The sequence below is a fragment of the Melopsittacus undulatus genome, chromosome 7, assembly GCF_012275295.1.
Source record: "Melopsittacus undulatus isolate bMelUnd1 chromosome 7, bMelUnd1.mat.Z, whole genome shotgun sequence".
Lineage (NCBI taxonomy): Eukaryota > Metazoa > Chordata > Aves > Psittaciformes > Psittaculidae > Melopsittacus > Melopsittacus undulatus.
The window spans coordinates 63,350,833-63,369,208 of record NC_047533.1 but is presented as its reverse complement, the minus strand read 5'-3'; the positions used below and the strand labels follow the sequence as shown (position 1 = coordinate 63,369,208).

Genomic DNA, 18,376 nt, shown 5'->3' with positions numbered 1-18,376 from the left:
TAATCATTCTAAATACTTGTTCTGAAAGTAGGTTGTACTAACAAAAAGTTGTTGCATACTTACACCCACCAACAGGGTTAATTTGGTGATTTGACATACATATGGTGGTACATATGGTGGTTGATACCTATACTAGGATTTCCTGAAGGTAATTAATTAAAGTTCAGGTCCCTCTTTTTGAGAAGATGGCCTGTAAGATTTTAATACAGTTTAATAATCTTACAAATTCCAAAATGTAAATAATTAAAATAACACCTTATTCGGGTTTTCTATTTTACTTCTGAGACCCATATAGCCATAATAATATTTCTTGCAAAAGAAACAAAAAACACAGAAAATGTGGAAGCTGTGTTTTCAGCTTAGCCTGGAGGACTAAACAAAGAGATGGAAATTAACAGGCCCCCAAACCCAAGGTCTTTGGCAGTGATTCAGAGTGCATTTGTTAAAAAGTGAAATAATTACTCTTCCTCCATTAGGGAGTGCTAACTGTTTCTGAACGCCAATACAAAGGAGTTCAAGGAAATTACTGACTACAAAAATAACTTTATCCCTTAAGTCCTGCAAAAATGAGAAATATTATTTGTGATATAGATAGCAAGAATCTTTTCTGGAACTGAAAATTTAGCGGTACCTATTAAGCAAGAAGACTGGGGGCTTCTACATCAGGTTTTTTCTTGAGTTAGCTCCAGAAATTAATTTAGTGTTTGGTCTCATTTTGCAAAGTTGAAAACTCTTAACAGATCCTTGGTTAATTTTTTTGAAGACAGCAGTTTACCCACCAGTTCTGGCTTTTATCAGAACTTCCATTGGCTTCTTTAAGAATATTCAAAGAAAAAGTGGACCTGATTCTTTATTCAAGCAGAACTATAACAATAATTAGGATTCTATGGATATGTTAACACAAAAGAGTAATGTTTCACAATGTCTATGAGATTAGAATTTCCCTGCTTCATCCCAGATGACTGTTCTCATTACTTCTCATCTGATCTTTACTGTAAGTTTCAGTTAAAGTGATTACTGATAGAGACACGGTGTTAAGTGCCTTAACAAAATATCTTCAATCAATGTGAATTTTAGGTTTTCCAAGGTGAAAAGATAAGACTTTTTATTATTCATTTAGCTAGTAAAGAAAGGCACGTCTGATTCTCCCTTTAGGCATGAGCAAAAACTTGGTCCATGCCAGTGGAAGTGACATATTCTAAGGAACAAACCACAGTCACAGAGCGTTCTGTCTACTCAAGGATGTTGGACAGATTTTGGACTATACGCTCGCCATCACTTTAATTTGAAGAAATGGGTTCCGGGTGGTTGTGGGTGAATTCAGGTCCAGGCCCAGATCTGAATCCAGGCATTACCAGAACAGATGCTTGATAAGAATTTTTAAATGCCAGAGGCAGCCCAGCCCAAAATACTGGAAATCTGAGAAATTCTGCAAGTCACACAACACTTCCAGAAGTTCTGACACAGTCAACTAAAAATCACAGATAATACAGTCAAGTTGCAGGGATATAGTAGTGGCTCATAATGATGCTGCTCTTAACATGAGCATCAAGAGGATTAACCCTGGCACTGTGTGTATGCAGGAATATGTGGTGTGTGAGTATGAGGGCCACTAGTCACTTGAAAACCAGTAGGAAATGATGTGAGCTTACTACATTTTGCAACTATCAGTCTGGTATCATCTTTTCGATTTAGTTGTCACTGAGAGCTGAGAAGAGTGAGGAGAATGTGGGTTTTGTGAAAAAATTCACATCTAGCTGTCAAAAGTGCAAAATGGAAAAAAAAAACCAACCAACCCAGTCAAACCAGGAAAATGCTTCTTTTATACAATACTGAACTGTATGCTCAAGGTTATAGCAGGAATAAGGCAGGTGAGCCTGACTTCCAGATGCTCTCTAAGACAGTTTAGGTGCTGATATGGGTAGATGATACTCAATCCTGTCTGCAGTGCAAACAAGGAAGGAGTGAATAGGAACTTGATTTGCTGTGAAGATCAGGACAAATGCTACCATGACATTTGAGTTCTCATGGGGGGGGGTCTGGTGTGGTAAACAGGGAACCCAGTGAAGTGAATTTTGGTGAAGGTAGGCCATGAAAGAAGATAGAGAGTGAAGAATAACTGATTGCAAATGAGTGGAGAGAGGAGGTCAGGATCAGCTGAGAGCAGAAGTTTTCTTTTGAAAAGGCTTGAAATCATGCAACTTATTCTGACAGTTTTTAATAAAGGTGAATGCAGAAATCCTTCACTGTGACTGTCTAACTGAAAAGTCTGTAGTTTGATTCTTTTTTGCAAGACAGAAAGTTTTAAAAGCATAGAAATGCAAGCTTGTGCAAAATCAATTAAACTTCATGTTTAATCTTCCTTTGTGATTTCAGTTTTCTTGGTTAACACAGGCACAGCTCTGTCAACACACAGCTGGCAGGAAATTTGTAATGATATGTACGAGTCTTTTAAAATAAAGTAATAAGTACAGGAATTCACACAGGACCAAATGTTGCAGTCCTTATTAGGCATAGTTCTCATAGAAGACAGTGACAGAGCTGTATTTGAATAAACTCAGACTGAGCAAAATGGTCTTTCTTTTTTCTCCAAACAATTCTAGTGCTTAGGGGCACTTGTCAGGGACCATTCTTCTGGACACTGTACAAACCCTGAACAAAATAGCAAACTCTACACTAAGGACCTTAGGATTTTAGCACAATAAAGAGAACATTAAATGGCTACAAGCAGATAGGAGAGTAGATGCAAATGTTTTTCTGTCTTTGGTGAAGCTGTTAGTAAGTTGAATTCTACCCTATATAACACAACCAGATTTATTTTTATTTGGTAAATTACTGTGGCTTTTATAGGACAATATTCCATCCCTAATACACAGGTGAAAATGTATTTCCAGTATTTACAATTTCACCCCACTTTTTATGAGCATTTCTAAGGAAAATGAACATAAGCCTTCTCCTTTGTGGGAACCTGCTGGTGGGTTTGCTAAATAGCAAAAGGCAACTGTAGTGCAATATGTACTTAAGTGCATGATAAAATATTTCATGAAGAAAAGGGCTTAGTCCTACATGTAAGATAAGGCATTGCATAAGGCATTAGTCAAGTAAGGTTTGCATCTGATTGTTATTTGAAATGAACATGTACCAAGTAAACAATATGATCATAGTGTGCTCTCAGCTTTTCTGACTAAAGATAACATTCAAGCCAAGAGCAGTTTAGTAAATAGTAGGTGGTATAGTTGAAAAATTCTAGAAATCCACAGAAAATATACACCTCCAATTTGTTACTGCATTTTCTTGAATGACCCACTGTGCCTAGAGAAATAAATTTTTGAGGACAAAACTGTGTATTCCTAAGTCAAATAATTCAACAGTAAGATTTTAGATTACTTTTGACTTTGGCATTATATCTACAAGCCTTGGAATACTACTCCGTGATTATATCAGTGTTCCTCTCCAGTTGTTCCACTTGAAATTATATCTCCCATTTTCTCCAAATAACTACTATAAATTAAAACCAGCTCCTCAGAGACGATATTTACTGAAGCTCCAAATCATGATAATTAAACTTTTACACCACAACGTACTACCATGTGTTTCCAGATATTATTTTATAGAAACCAAAGGCAGGCTTTGTCATGTTATTTTTCCAATATTTTTCAAGGAAGATGCATATGAAAAGAAGTATAGTTGGGTGGGAAAGGCTTTGCACTCCACAAAAATTCTGGGATCTAAAAAATTTTCCTATTCCACATAAGGAAGAAATTGAACTCTTTCGAAATTTTCCATGAAGAAAGCCACAGAGAGACCACCCCAGGATAGCTAATAAAGTCGTTGTTAGGACATTTACTTGGGAAATGGGAGACTTAGGGTCAACCTCTTGCTTGACAGATGAGGGACATTGACCTGAATATTCCTCTTTCTAATGAAACACCCTAATTACAAGACATTGGAGTATAGTGATGTGAGGTTTGCTGTTTGTTTCTCTTTTTCATTTAGACCAGAAGTTTGAGTTTGGACCAGAAACATCCTGTTAGCTAAAATTTTGTCGAAACTGATAATGTTTCTGAAAAAGCTTTGCTTTTAAGAAATTGGCATTTTTCAGTGCAACACAGCTGTCCCTGATCAGCTCTTATTGTACGTTGTAAGCCAAAGGTTTTATAGCCAAGATCTATGGATTACTGCCTTATCCATGAGTGTAAAGTCAGGCATAAATTAGGCCTCTAATTCCAATTAAGTGTTAATTCTGTGTATCCTGTGAGTTATGTCCTGGACCATACTACATCCTAACACAGTATGCCAATAATGCAAAAAGGAATGAAGGTAACATAAAACATACTATCTTAACAATGTTATATTAGAATAGTAAATGTAAAACTAGCGAAATTCTATCTATCTTCTTAGACTTAATACTAAAGATTAAAAACTGAATGGAAATTACTAGAAATAAGTTTGTGGACAGAAATAGATATTTTTGCTGTCATTAAACATAGCGTAGTATCAGTATAAAGGCAGGCTTTTTCCTCAAAGGCTCTCATTTTATGAACTTCTTGCTTCCCTGGGTCTTCAAACTCCTTCCCATTTTAGCCTAAAACCAAAAGACCACCTTTCATCCAAGCCAGCTTAAAGTCAACTCCAATGCAGCATGAAACATAGCATGCTTTTCAGTGGATGGAGCTGAGGAGACCTCACCATTGGGCACTGTGTTCAGCCACTGTAGTGCTGGGAGTTAACCAGAGGCCAACTGCATGTCAACGAAGTGCAGATTTCACCAGTACTTCTCACTTTCTGAGACAATTATTTACCTCTCCAACTGATGTCCTTTGCTGCCAGCATTCCACAAAGTGTTTACTGCCTGCCGTTTTCTGAAGTCTTAACTGAAATTGTTACTACACCAAGCCACTTTAGAAAAACAGAGGTTAAATGAAAGTTGCTCAAGCTATTTTACAGCTGATAAGATACTTAATAGAGTTAAAATCAGGGAAAGGTATATCACAGCTTCAACTTTGAACTTTGTCTCTTAATATTTTAATAAGTGAACTGTAGTGTCGTTTTAAATGAATTGGTACTTTTATTTAAGCACACTGAAAATAAGGCTTAATACAAATACAGAAGAATAAACTATCAAAGGTAATCTACTCAGTTTGTATTTATACAGAGCAGGCTTTTATTGCAGATAGCACTTTGTTTAAAATTACTTGTTTTTTTCATTCAGTATATAATCTATTTAAAGATTAGCTTGATGGCACGAAACTGCAGACATGACAACACACTAAATATTTGTATGCTCTTTTGCATTTTGAAGGTTTCCTCCAAACTACAGCTGATGAGTTTTGCTTTTACTATGCAAGAAAGGATGGTGGTGTATGCTTTCCAGATTTTCCAAGAAAACAAGTGCGAGGGCCAGCCTCTAACTCCCTGGACCACATGGAAGAATATGACAAAGAGGAAGAGATCAGCAGGTTCATAAAGATAAATGCTGTTTAATCTGAAAAAAAAACCGTAGCAAAGCCTGTGGTTTTCACAGTGAAACAGCTCAGTGTGTGCTTATGCTCAGCAGCTGTGTTTTCCAGATGTTACTTTCTTTCGCTGCCGCTAGCGTACGTCAAAGAGAAAGTTACATTAGCTTCAATATTTCAGTACCATTTGATATTTGCATTGCTGAAAAGGTGTTAGAATCCTGGTTTGATCCACCCTGTGGATCTTGGTTATGGTCCACCCTCTGGATCATACATAGTTCTAGGAAGTCATTTCTACCTGAATTTAATATTACTAAACAACTACAATAAGTTTAGTAGTAAAATATTTATTTCACAACTTTCAATTAATTTCATTCATATAATTTTATTTGTGAAAATGAAATTAGACTTGTCCCATCATAAGCCATTATTTTTAAACAGGGTTTAGAAGCCAAATGTTATGAAATTGCTGGAATTTACTGTCTTCATTGTAGAAATTTTGTGTTTACAAATTGTTCTCCTTTTTTTACCAATTTTTTTCTCTCCTGTTCCTCACCATTTCAGATATGATGAATTGGTTTTCTTTTGTACAAACCAAATCTTGCTCAAGTGAAGTTCAAAGTGATTTTCAGTATTATCTGCTCACGTACATTTAAGGAAATAATTTTCTCTGGATTGTTTAACTGTGTTTTTGATATCACTACAGAACACTTATTTTATCTCTTAGGGTCATTGTTGTTTTCACCGTTACAAGAAAGAAGAAATTTCTCACTATTTTTTTGGTTTATTTTAGGAAACACAAGCACAACTGCTTCTGTATTCAGGAGGTCGTGAGTGGACTGAGGCAGCCTGTTGGAGCAGTACATTGTGGGGATGGATCCCATCGCCTGTTTATTCTTGAGAAAGAAGGATATGTGAAGATTTTCAGTCCTGAAGGAGACATACTCAAGGAACCTTTTTTGGATATACACAAGCTTGTTCAAAGTGGAATAAAGGTTGGATTTTATATTTCCTCTATCTACCTGTTTATAATTTAGCCTGTATATGGGGAAAAAGGGAAGAAACCTTTTTCAGAAATTATTTCAATTTAAATAACGAAAAAGGAGTTTAATGACAACAGACACTAGAGTTCTGTCTGGCAAAGAACTAAAAACTTACTTGTTTTGGGGAGGGATAACATAGCATCTTATACCTGTCATCACCTTTTTCTGTTTCACTTCACTTTTTCCTCACTTTAAATTCAGAAGAAATTATCCAACACCAGCATCCTCCAGCATTATTTTTATATTTTCATCCTTTGGGCTCATTTCCATCCCTCTGAATTCAGTTGAGTTTTGCTGTGATTCCAGTGGGAGCAAGTTTGGCTCAGGGCCTCCCCTGACCTGCAGGTGCTCATCAGTGCCCTGGCAGCTGGACACAGGAGGGGGCCTGGAAGTGCTCAGTGACCCCCAGGAGAGGGGCAGTGGTGCTTTCTCCCTCTTGGCTCAATCTCAAATGTAGCACAAGCTGCTCTTGGCGGGAGGCTGCTCTAAACCAGCATGTATTTGAGACTTTAATGGTCAGGGGAGTGAATGGTGAATGGGAACTGATGGGAATAAGTTGGAGGGTGGAGGCAAGAAATTACATCTAGATATGGGGTAAGTACTAATGGAAAACTTGTAAATCTATTGTGGAATATTTTACCTTGAAAATGTCTTAAGCATTGTTCCATGTTGATTCCTTGTCACATTTTAGAGTGGTAATCCAAGTAAAATCAAACACATAAAGCAAATTTAAATTGCAATCAGGTTTTGCCTAGAACAGTCAGGAATATATATGATAAAGCCATCACAGATGAAAGATACATGGACATACTCTTGACAGAGTAATCTTAAATAATAATTGTGACAAACTGTATTGATTTGAAATGCATAGCACATGCTAACTAATCATTTCGTGTTTCAGCTGTAAGGGCAGTAAGCCAATTAAGATAGTCTTTTCTGAGAGGAAATGTCAAAGGTTTGTAGTTTGTGTTGAAAGAGAGAAATTAAATATATTACACCTTTTTTTCAGGAAAAGAACCAATTTATATTATTCTGTGATTTGCTGAACACTTCCCTTTCTGCCTCCATAGCTAACCATTATGTTCAAGTACCAAAACAGAAGAGACTTACTAGGGGGTTTTTGAACACCAGCCTAAGGAACCTTTTTTTTTTCATGTTTTTTCAGTTTTATATTTGTTAACTGAAAATTCTGATAGCTTGTGCTTGTGAAAAACCAACATCGAAACTTTCCTCAGAACTGCTACTAGTCCCAAACGAACCTTCCTCGAGGAAACTTTTATAGCTGGAATTTAGGGGAAAGCCTAAATAGAAAACTAATTTTCCATGCTTCTGAATAAGCACTAGCCAACTCGATAAGACTCTAAACAGCTACCCTCAGATTCAGATTTGACTTTTAGCTCTGTTTCAAATCAGTCACTTGATCTTTTTAGTCTTTACTACCCTAACCATCATTTAATACTCTAATCTGGATCTGTTTCAACTATAACATTTTGTGTAAATAATTTGATGTTCTCTAAGCTAGAAAGTCTAATTCAATTTCCTGAGATAACAGTCCACTGACTAAGGATAATTGTATTGCAGTGCTTAATACAGGCTGGCAAGAACGGAGGCTTTATATACTTCACAGGTAAGGAGAAAGGGAATGTGCCTAGAAGCAATACTCCAGTTCTTCAATAGGAAGGGGAAAGAATTTGAGGAATGAGTACACTGTATAAAATAATAAATAAATAGAATAAAACAAACCCCACATAATCCAAATGGTAGTTTTAAAACAAAGGTTCTTAAACATTTTTATGCTTATCTGCTGCTGTCTGATTCCTGTAATCATTGTTCAAGGTCCTTTACCTACAAGGATGGAAGATGACTGTGACAATGGTAGCAGTTATTCCATCAAAATAGACTACTTGAAGTATATTTCTTTTATGCATCTGTATACACTTTGAAAATAGAAATCAGAGAGACTGGAGATTATTGTGTGGATAGACAATTTCCCAGCAGGCAGTTCAGATAGTGTACAGCCAGCAACTGAAAAAAGACCCATAACAAACCACTACCTAAACCCCTGCATCCACATGCAGAATGTGAGAACTGCTGAATGTGTCCTCTGTCCTAACTCAAGGAATGCTGTAGCACCAAGTGAATGAATTTGTATGTATAGCTTTTGCTCCATGTGCCTGATTCTTCTCATACAGCAGTGTAAGTGAAAAAGAAAATTAAATCAATAAAGACTCAATTGTCCCTGATCAAACATATGTTCCAGTGAAATATTTTGAGAAAGTAGCATGTTGCCTTGAGTCTTCTGTTGATTTTACACAGATTCATAGATGTCAACCCAAATATCTGATTAATTCCTGCATAACATCACCCATATAATGTTATTCTTGAATTAACATAGCTTTTTAAATTGAAATAAACAAAATCTGTTCACCCCTTTTCTGACCTTGGAGCAATATTAGCAAGAAAAGGGAAACAACTTTTTCCCTAAAAATAATAAGCTCTCTGACACCCAAGTGTCTGAAAACAGCAGTTTCTGTTGTTTTTTTGTCTGTATCTGAAATACAAACACTTAACTCTAGTGACAATAGTAAAAATATTTTTTTTAATTTTATAGACATATGTTGTATTCAGTACATAATAATAATTATGCAGCTGTGGTTGAATAAAAGGTAATTTAAGTTGATGCCTCTGAAAAGTGGTTTGGACAGCTATGCCAGTAAGATATTTTTAATGCTGATAGATGGAATAAAATAGTGGTGCCTGATTTTCTCCTCTTTTTGCAATGTAAAGAGAAAACTTAGGGGAGATGAAATCATTCTATTGTCACAAAGCAGCCAATCTGCTGCATGATGACTTTTACATAATATACTTAACACTTTCTTGAGGCTATTATAACCAAGAAACAGAAGTTTTTTCTTCTTCTTAAAAATATAGTCCAGGGCATTAGTTCTGATCTCACTAATATCATCTCACTCATCACAGCAGTGTCAGTCAGATGAGGAGTAAAGCAGTATACAAAAACAGAGGAAGAGTTTTTGTACAGAGGGAGAATACAGCAGTCAGCCATGATACCCTCCTAAAAGGATGCTGTTTTGTTCCTCTGATGGAACTAATGATTCCTGTGTTGATGAGATTCATCTGGAGCCCCTTACATTGTTGTGAGTGAGTTTGTAAGGCTTCTTCACTGGTCCTGCTCACCTAAGCACATAGATAGGGTTATCTGGAGTTGCTTCTTGTCAGTCTGAGGATATAAATAGAAATTAAGAAGAGTGGTACAACTTGATGCATATGTTTTATTGGTCCATTGGCTTTTAATGTTAAATAAAGTCATTGAGGGCTCTGCTTGAAAACTGTAAAATCCATTTACAGTTATTTAATTTTAAGGCATTGAAGTGGAAGAGAAGAAGTGATAATTTTGTATGCTGACAGTATCACAGAAGGAATTAGCACAAGCATGTAGAAGTATTTTGTAACAGAGAGATACTATGAACAGATGATGGTACCGTGTGCTTCCTGGGGGCCTACTTAAGAGAAAATTAGATACAAGATTCCTGAAGATTAAAAGCCAACCAAAACTCTGAAGAGCTTAAGAAATAGTTTTTCTCTGCACATTTCCCAATGTCTAATCTTCTTTGACAGCACAGTTAGCAGGAATGCTTTTCTCATCTTCTAGTTTTTAACTTAGTTGTTGGAAACTCTTTAGAGATCTTAATTAAGAAGTTGCTAATTAAACATCTGTGGCACTCTCCAATGTATTTTATGTCACACTGGGTACATAAGTACTGTAGTATGTATGGATGGATTGGGTACTTGGCCAAGTTCCTCCTGCCACTGTTAGTCTTTACTTCCCTATCTCAACAATGTAGTGAAAAGAAGGAAGCTGTGCACCTCAGTCCTGGCCAAAAATTGCATGAGGACATAAGTGAGATATGAACTTCAAATGCAGGACATGCACCTGGGCTCAACTATTTAGTAGTATATAGCCCAGTGGAATGGAGAAAATACTGATGCCACCACCTGTACCATTAATATAACAAAGTACCCTGCATATGTGGCATGTATGTAGAAGAAAATAATAAGCATTTACAGGAAAAAAAAAACCAAAACTAAAAGTCTGCATCCCTGTTCTGATGATTTACTGCTCCATTATGTTGTGGTTAAGAGAGTTGTTAGTTACAGGACAATATTTTACAGTTTTTCCTTCAAAGTTATGTAGCAAGGACATTTTTTTTGATGAAAATATTAGTACCCATGTAGATGTAGCAGTGCTGAATATGTTATTATTACAACATCGGTCACCTTATACTCAAGATTGTATCTAATTTACAGAAAAATGCTCAATGGCCTAGGAGTTCTCCAAATTTCCTTACTCCTCTGGCTATATTTTATCTTATTAACTGTATTATTTCCTAAGATTTGGAAACCTTTAGGTTAGTAGCAGCCACCATTAAATGTATCACAACCTATTACATCAGTTTTCACTCACTCTCTTGTCTCGTGAGCCAAAAAACAGGTATTGGTCTAAAACACATTAGTCTAAAATATATTGCTTGGAAGGGAAGGCATCAAGGTATGACTTGGCAACAACAAAAAAGGAAGAGCCTACCATTTCTCTTGTGAGTTAAATGCTGTAATCAGCTTTCAGAATACTTTCTGAAAAGCTAAGTAGCTCTGGGGCTGCAACTGCTAGTCCTTAAATCATTTTTGTGGTACTTCCCTACAATCATTCAACTTCCCAACATCCTTTTAAAATGCAGGACCTCAGAACTGCACAAAGTAGCCAAGTTTACATCTTACTACTGCCAATGGTAAAATCAAGTCCCTGTAGTTACATGGTAGTTTTCTACTTATAAATCCACAAACTGAATTAGATCATGAGGTATGGAACTGCAGTTGGGGTTCATGTTCTGTTCCTTGTCATCTCTGATCCTTAAAGTATTTCCAGTTTCTTGTTACTACTTTTGATTGTGGCCAAGCTCTGGTGTGGCTCTGGTGCGTATCTATCTGCTGACTACAGGGTCATAAATTGTGCAGCCAGCAAGAATGGTGGCATTCTGTTGCACTTTGCCTCACACAGTGCTTAGAGTATAATCCCCTACAAAATCAGTATCCTTAAAAACTGCTGTTATGGAATTACCATTGTACTTGCATAGAGATTTTTGAGTTACTAGTAAAATATTCTTAGTACATCTCATGGGAATATTGTGATAAAGGGCAAAGCCTATGAGGAAGGAAAAGGCAGGGCAGGGGAGGGAAGGGAAGGGAAAAAGGACAGAAAATCTCAAAGAAATAGTGTTGGAGATCACTGTTAAGAATACATGAGTTAGATTCCTTGACCTCTGTCACCTTCTTCTCTAAAGACTACAGTTTTCCTTATCAGGAACAAATTCTGACAGAAACTTCCTCTAAATCCTAAGCCATAATCACCTTTTTATTTCACCTTATTTGCAACTTAATCAGTAGGACTAGTTTCTGTGGTTTTTTAATTCCCAAAGGATTTTAAATGCTATATTCCTACAAAATTCCTTGTAAACATTTTGAATAGCCAATTCTCTTTGCGGTGAAAATGAAATAGAAATATCTGACAACAATTATTTTAAGTGTCTGCACAGCAAATTTCGAATAGTCTTAAGAAGAATTAAAAGTTAGATATATTCCATACTGCATGTTGGTTAGCTTTTATATCAGAGCACGAATCCTATTCATGAGTGACCCAGTGATTCAGGTAGAAACCTTCTGTGATGCCATGAAGAGTGCTGTGGAACATAGCAATTTGTATATTCAGTATAAGACTATGAAAATAGACTGTCAGGTATTAAAAATGCTAACTATGCTGCCATGAGCAGCTACTCCAGAGTGTCTAGGGTCAAATGAGCATCTTGTCATCACAGGCAACTTTATGTAGGAATGCAGGCTTAGTAGTGAAACTTTTACTATGTCTTCATCTTTGTATCATGACAGAACATTTAATCACATGGATGCATATTACTCAGATCAGTAAAGATAAAATACAAATTAAAACAATGAAAGAATACCACTACCCCCTGCACTAGCACAGCATGTTTCAAGGGGCAGCCCTTGCAGTGAGGAGTGCTGCTGCAGAAAACTGTAAGAAACCAATGATAAAAATCTGTTTAAAACTTAGCGTGTGAATAGAATCAGATTGTGTTATTTGCTGAATTGTATGTTCAGATATACCACTGACAAAACTTCTCATATATATTCCTCTTGACAGTACATATGTACATTTGGTTTTGCATCATGCTGATGAACATTAACACATACACTGTCCATCAATACCAACAGGATTTATGTTACTGACAAAAGACCGACAATTCACACAGTTCATGCTAATCCTTCCAAGTCCAGTAATTTCTATCTATTTATTTTCCACTGGATTTGTACATGGATGAGAGTGAAATTGATGAACCTTTCTTGAACTTCTTCTTTGCCTTAACGTCACAGAGCAAGCTGGGCTCTTCTCCACTAAGCACTAGTTTATACTCTTGGCAAAGGTTATCTTCTCCTCTCTGCTCCCTAGAAAGCCAAATTTTTAGTGGCTACTAAATTTGTGACCAGTTACTCTCAAAGGGGGAATTATCTTGATGCATGGAGAGACAGGGAAGCAGTGGAAGGATGTACTTCTCCCCAGCCTTTAAGACTGGAAAGAGAATTAAGAGATCTGATCTAAATTTCTTCCTTTTTCAACCCAATGTGCCTGCAACTCTTCAGAGTTATTCAAAAACATTGTCTATGAAAACTCTGGAAAGTAAACCCCCTTTATTCTACCAGACCGTCTATGAAGAATAGAATCATAGAATAGTGAGGGTTAGAAAGGACCTTAAGATCATTTAGTTCCAATCCCCCTGCCATTGGCAGGGACACCTCACACTAAACCATGTCACCCAAGGCTCTGTCCAGCCTGGCCTTGAACACTGCCAGGGATGGAGCATTCACAGCTTCCTTGGGCAACCCATTCCAGTGCCTCACCACCCTAACAGGAAAGAATTTCTTCCTTATATCCAATCTAAACTTCCCCTGTTTAAGTTTTAACCCGTTACCCCTTGTCCTGTCACTACAGTCCCTAATGAAGAGTTCCTCACCAGCATCCCTGTAGGCCCCCTTCAGATACTGGAAGGCTGCTATGAGGTCTCCATGCAGCTTTCTCTTCTCCAGGCTGAACAGCCCCAAGTTTCTCAGCCTGTCTTCATATGGGAGGTGCTCCAGTCCCCTGATCATCCTCGTGGCCTCCTCTGGACTTGTTCCAACAGTTCCGTGTCCTTTTGATGTTGAGGACACCAGAACTGCACACAATACTCCAAGTGAGGTCTCACGAGAGCAGAGTAGAGGGGCAGGATCACCTCCTTCGACCTGCTAGTCATGCTCCTTTTGATGCAACCCAGGATACGGTTGCTTTCTGGGCTGTGAGCACACATTGAAGCCGGCTCATGTTCATTTTCTCATCAATCAACACCCCCAAGTCCTTCTCCACAGGGCTGCTCTGAATCTCTTCTCTGCCCAACCTGTAGCTGTGACTGGGATTGCTCTGACCCAGGTGTCAGAGGACTAGAGATAGTCCTCTAAAATAACAATGTCATAGTATAGTATATAAATATGGCATTTATTCTATTATGAACACTATAAGTTTTCATTTGTTATTCTACAATTAATTCTACCTATTCTGAGAGCAAATTCTGTTTGCTGTCTTGTTCCTGTGCTTCTAACACTGATTCAATGGTAAGTCCATTTAAGGATGTGCATAGGCCCAGAGTGGCAAGGGAAATAAAATTATTGGCCTATAACAGTGATATATGTTTTGGGGTGTTCTTTGGTGTCCTGGATCTTCTGTTTCAGGGAATGAAAGGGGAGACTCTAGGAATGCCTTTGGTGAGAAGCTGAAATGCTGGCTATGCTGTTGCAAAAATGACAAGGCAACCACTATATACTTCAGCTTTCCACTGGAGACTGCAGAGAGGGAAGTGATGAGGACTGTTCTTTAGCACAGGACTTACATGTGAAGTCACATGGGGTCACAGGACATGGAGTTTCTTACTCATTTAAGATGCCCAGAAGAGCTGCCAGACTTGCAGCACAAAGGATGTCATTCCTGAGGCCACACCTCATCTGTGACTTCCCTCTTAGGAATCACTATTAATTGGTTTTAAATATCTCGACATAACTGGGGCAGAAAACTGGAAAAGAAATAAGGGTTAAGGTGTGTAAACGGCCAAATGTGAAAGTCCAGGGCATTTTAAAGATAAACCAAGTAGAAGGTTTGTAATGACCTTAAACTTTAATGAAATAGACTCAGCATTTAATGAAATGCGGACAGCACTGCAGCCTGCATGAGAAATTCAGCCTTCTTTGTGAAAAGGAGAGGTTTTTTTCTTTATTAGTGACAAGTTCTTAATGATTTTTGAAAGAGTGATAATACTTCAACTGTATTCAGAAACTGTAAAAATCAGAGTTTTAACCGAGGACTGTATGACATTGAAATGTGCCTGGATTTCTCATTAACCATTTGCAGTGTTTGGTTCTAATCCTAATAGGGGCACAACAGTCCTCTGACTGCACCTTACTGTCATATAGCTCTGTTTCTTGCACAGAAAAACAAAGATTCTTACAGTTCTGAAAAGCATGTGCCAAAAGCTTTAGGGACCTTTTTCTGTGTAAGAGACTGCACTAGATAACCATATCCCAGCTAGCAGTTGTGGAACAGTGCAGTGACTCTCAGGTTGTAAGCTGACCAGATGAAGAATTGCCAGTTTATTCTAAGGAAATTTGAATCTACAAAACATAATCGTTTCTGTTGATTTTGGGTAGCGTGTCTTAGATTTGAGGAGCTGAGAGGGGAAAGAAGATAATACTTTATCATTTTACATGCACATGTGTAGATTTTAATGTTCTGTGCTTCCTTGAGAAGAATCCCATGGTGCCAATTAACCTAACTTATTCCAAAACAATTCTCTGTTTGGAAAGAATAATTTTCATTGTGGGTGTTCTGTGAAATTGTATGCCTCATACCCTGTTATTACTGAGATGTGTGCAGTGCAGTTGAGAATGCCAGTTTCTTTTCCATGCACTGTATAGATTATAGCTGTATCCCACACACAGTGCTAGATAATCCCTACTTTAATTTTGTTATGTGTACAAATCCTTTCTGGACATTTAGCGGTTTTAAAAATGTAAAAATCTATCATCTTCTGAAACTGCATTTGTTAAAACCAAAAGCTGAATTTAGAAGTGATCAAAACCAATGAATAACATGGTAATTATCTAATTAAAAGGAAATTATTGCGTTTGCTGAAATATAACAGGCAGATCATGATATCCAACACAAAATGGCAAAGAAGGAATAAAGTTACGCAGAAAATTCCATGGTTTTTAGCCAACACAGTTTCAACCACATGTTTTTCTTTAATGGGAGGAGATTTAACAGTCCACTAAGGCTCCAGGAGTCATCAGCCCTTTAAGCTTTTGGACACTCCGACATCTGTAATGAGGTCGTAGAATACTTCAGGGCAGCCATGAAGTACTGGACCTCTCAAAACCAGTACCATGTCCGCGATGCTTCTATGCACTTTCCTGTCCATTACAGCTATATGATTTCCTTTGGTGTTATATCCCTTGTACTATGCCATACAGAAAATAGGTTATGTCTTTGTCTTGAAAGAGATGAAAAATTTAATAATATACATACTTTCATAGTTAATACAGCCCAACTGCTATTCCTATATATACTTCCCCCAGATACCACAGAACAATTTTCCCCTATATCCTCTTACACACGTTTTCTCGCAAGCTCTTAAGTCCTATTCCTTAGACAGGATCAGCAAGTTGGATTGAGGGAGGAACACTTCCTCCAACGGAGTACAGCTATACTATCATGTTTTCCACCCATTTTATTCCCTTTGCAGTTAAAATTGAACAAATGATCTGTCCCTAATTTAATGGTTTATATATAATTTTAGCTTTAAAAAACAGTCAGAACTAATTTTTCCCATTACCAAAAAAACCCCAAACTCCAAAAAGATGAAACCACTTAGTAGCTGACACTTACTTTTGTTCACTGTCAGTGTCTGCCTGCATTCTCATATTGCTGGAATTTTTAAAGAAATTATTCCATAAATCTCAATAAAGTAATATTCTCTCTTAGATTTAATTTGGAAAATTGAATATACAATCTGTGGGAGAGAGGTCTGCAAAATACTTTCAACCATTTGTTTTTAATTTACAGCAGATACTTTTTAAAACCTTGATCTATCTTCATTGGAATTGAATTGCAGTCCCTACAGCTGAATTGCAGCAACTTTAATTTATGTAATGATCATTATTTTTATGCTAACTGAATGCCTTGCAAAGAAATAAAAGAAGGAGTAAATCACCAAAAACTTTTCTATTTTGGACATCCCTAAAAATTCCGTGAATTTCTATCAGCGAGATTCTCAATCACTGTAACAGCCTAGAGACAACGTACCAGAAGTGCTAGTAGATGACTAGATCTGAGTGACACTGTAGCATGGAGAAGAGATTTATATATATATAAATATCTTTATAATTTATATTGATATTGATATAATATATATATATCAAGCTACATAAGAAAAATCCTTACTTAAACTTGAAGTATCTGTATCATTTTCTGGAAGTCTGATCAGTTTTCATGGGGAACCACATTAGAAAGAAATTTGCTCCTCTCAGGACATAATTTCAAGCTCTTTGTTAAAGAAAACACATGCCTTTCCATTACAAATCGAATGCTTAGTTGTGACAAATGAGCACAAAATAATATTGTACCTCATAGGAGCCTAGTTGAAGATGTGACTATGCACTTGCTTATGACTCTCCTTATCAAGTATCAGACAATGTTTAGGTATGTTAATGTGTGCACTAAACACTGAACACTTTAAACATTTAGGCAAATAAATACAATTCCAAATTAGAAGAAAGGCAATGCAAAACATTGGCAGCTTCCATTACTGCTATTTTCCACCTCCAGGGTATGATAGGACACTATTGCTACAGTGACTTTTTGAGGGGAAAGAGCAAGAAGTCAGTGGTCTCATCTAACAAGCATGTGTGCGCGTGTGCAAACAGGTCAGTAAGATCAAATAAAATTTAACAAGCCACCTATGGCATTACTCAAATTTGCCCCTACAGTTACTCATGGATCATAGCCCTGCCAAATACAGTTCCAGATATCGTGTCAAAAGTCTGATGCGACAGATAAACCCAAAAGCACAGAATATTAGAGAACTGCATAGCAGAAACTAACTTCTGTGAGGTTTTACCCCCTCTGTTAGGTTGCCCCTCTTGAGACAAATCAAAACTATCCCACAGACAGTATCTGTGCTTCCCCAAAGGCCTGTGGGGGTGGGAAGGCCACAGATAAATTGGATCAAACTCTGTGTTTACAAATGCTTGGTAAAAAAATGTGCAATTAATTACTTAATTTAAAAGTAATTTCAGCTCTTGAAGCAGAAGCATTCAAAACTACGTTTTTGCTGTAGTTTAATTTTGCCACTTGCAACATTTTTTCCTTCTTGTAGATACATTCTTCTTACAAATTATATGAACCGTTTAATTACACTTTTGAAACAGTATGTTGAATATGTATGTGGCAAAAATAGAAGATCAAAAGGAACACAGTTTAATACAATTTATATAATCCCTTATTTTGTGTAAAATTTATATACATTTTATCAAGTGTGTATAAATATTATAATATTTTACTATCTGCAGATATATTTCAGCTTCCAGGAGTACATATTCTAAGGAAAAAACAGTGGCAAATTACTAAGGGAAATGAAATTAGTTAACTACTTACTAAGTAGTAACTTTTGGAATAACTTTATGTGAATGGTCAAAAAAAAGATCCCC

General features: G+C 36.9%; 1 protein-coding gene across 1 annotated transcript in view; it reads left to right on the top strand.

Annotated features, from left to right (window-relative positions):
• HHIP (hedgehog interacting protein) overlaps window positions 1-18,376 on the top strand; it is a 73,666-nt gene that overhangs the window by 9,765 nt on the left and 45,525 nt on the right. Inside the window, exons 3-4 of the mRNA XM_005154835.3 lie at window positions 5,303-5,459; window positions 6,250-6,451. Of these exons, the coding sequence (XP_005154892.2) occupies window positions 5,303-5,459; window positions 6,250-6,451 (359 nt within the window). The remainder of the gene's footprint in view (window positions 1-5,302; window positions 5,460-6,249; window positions 6,452-18,376) is intronic.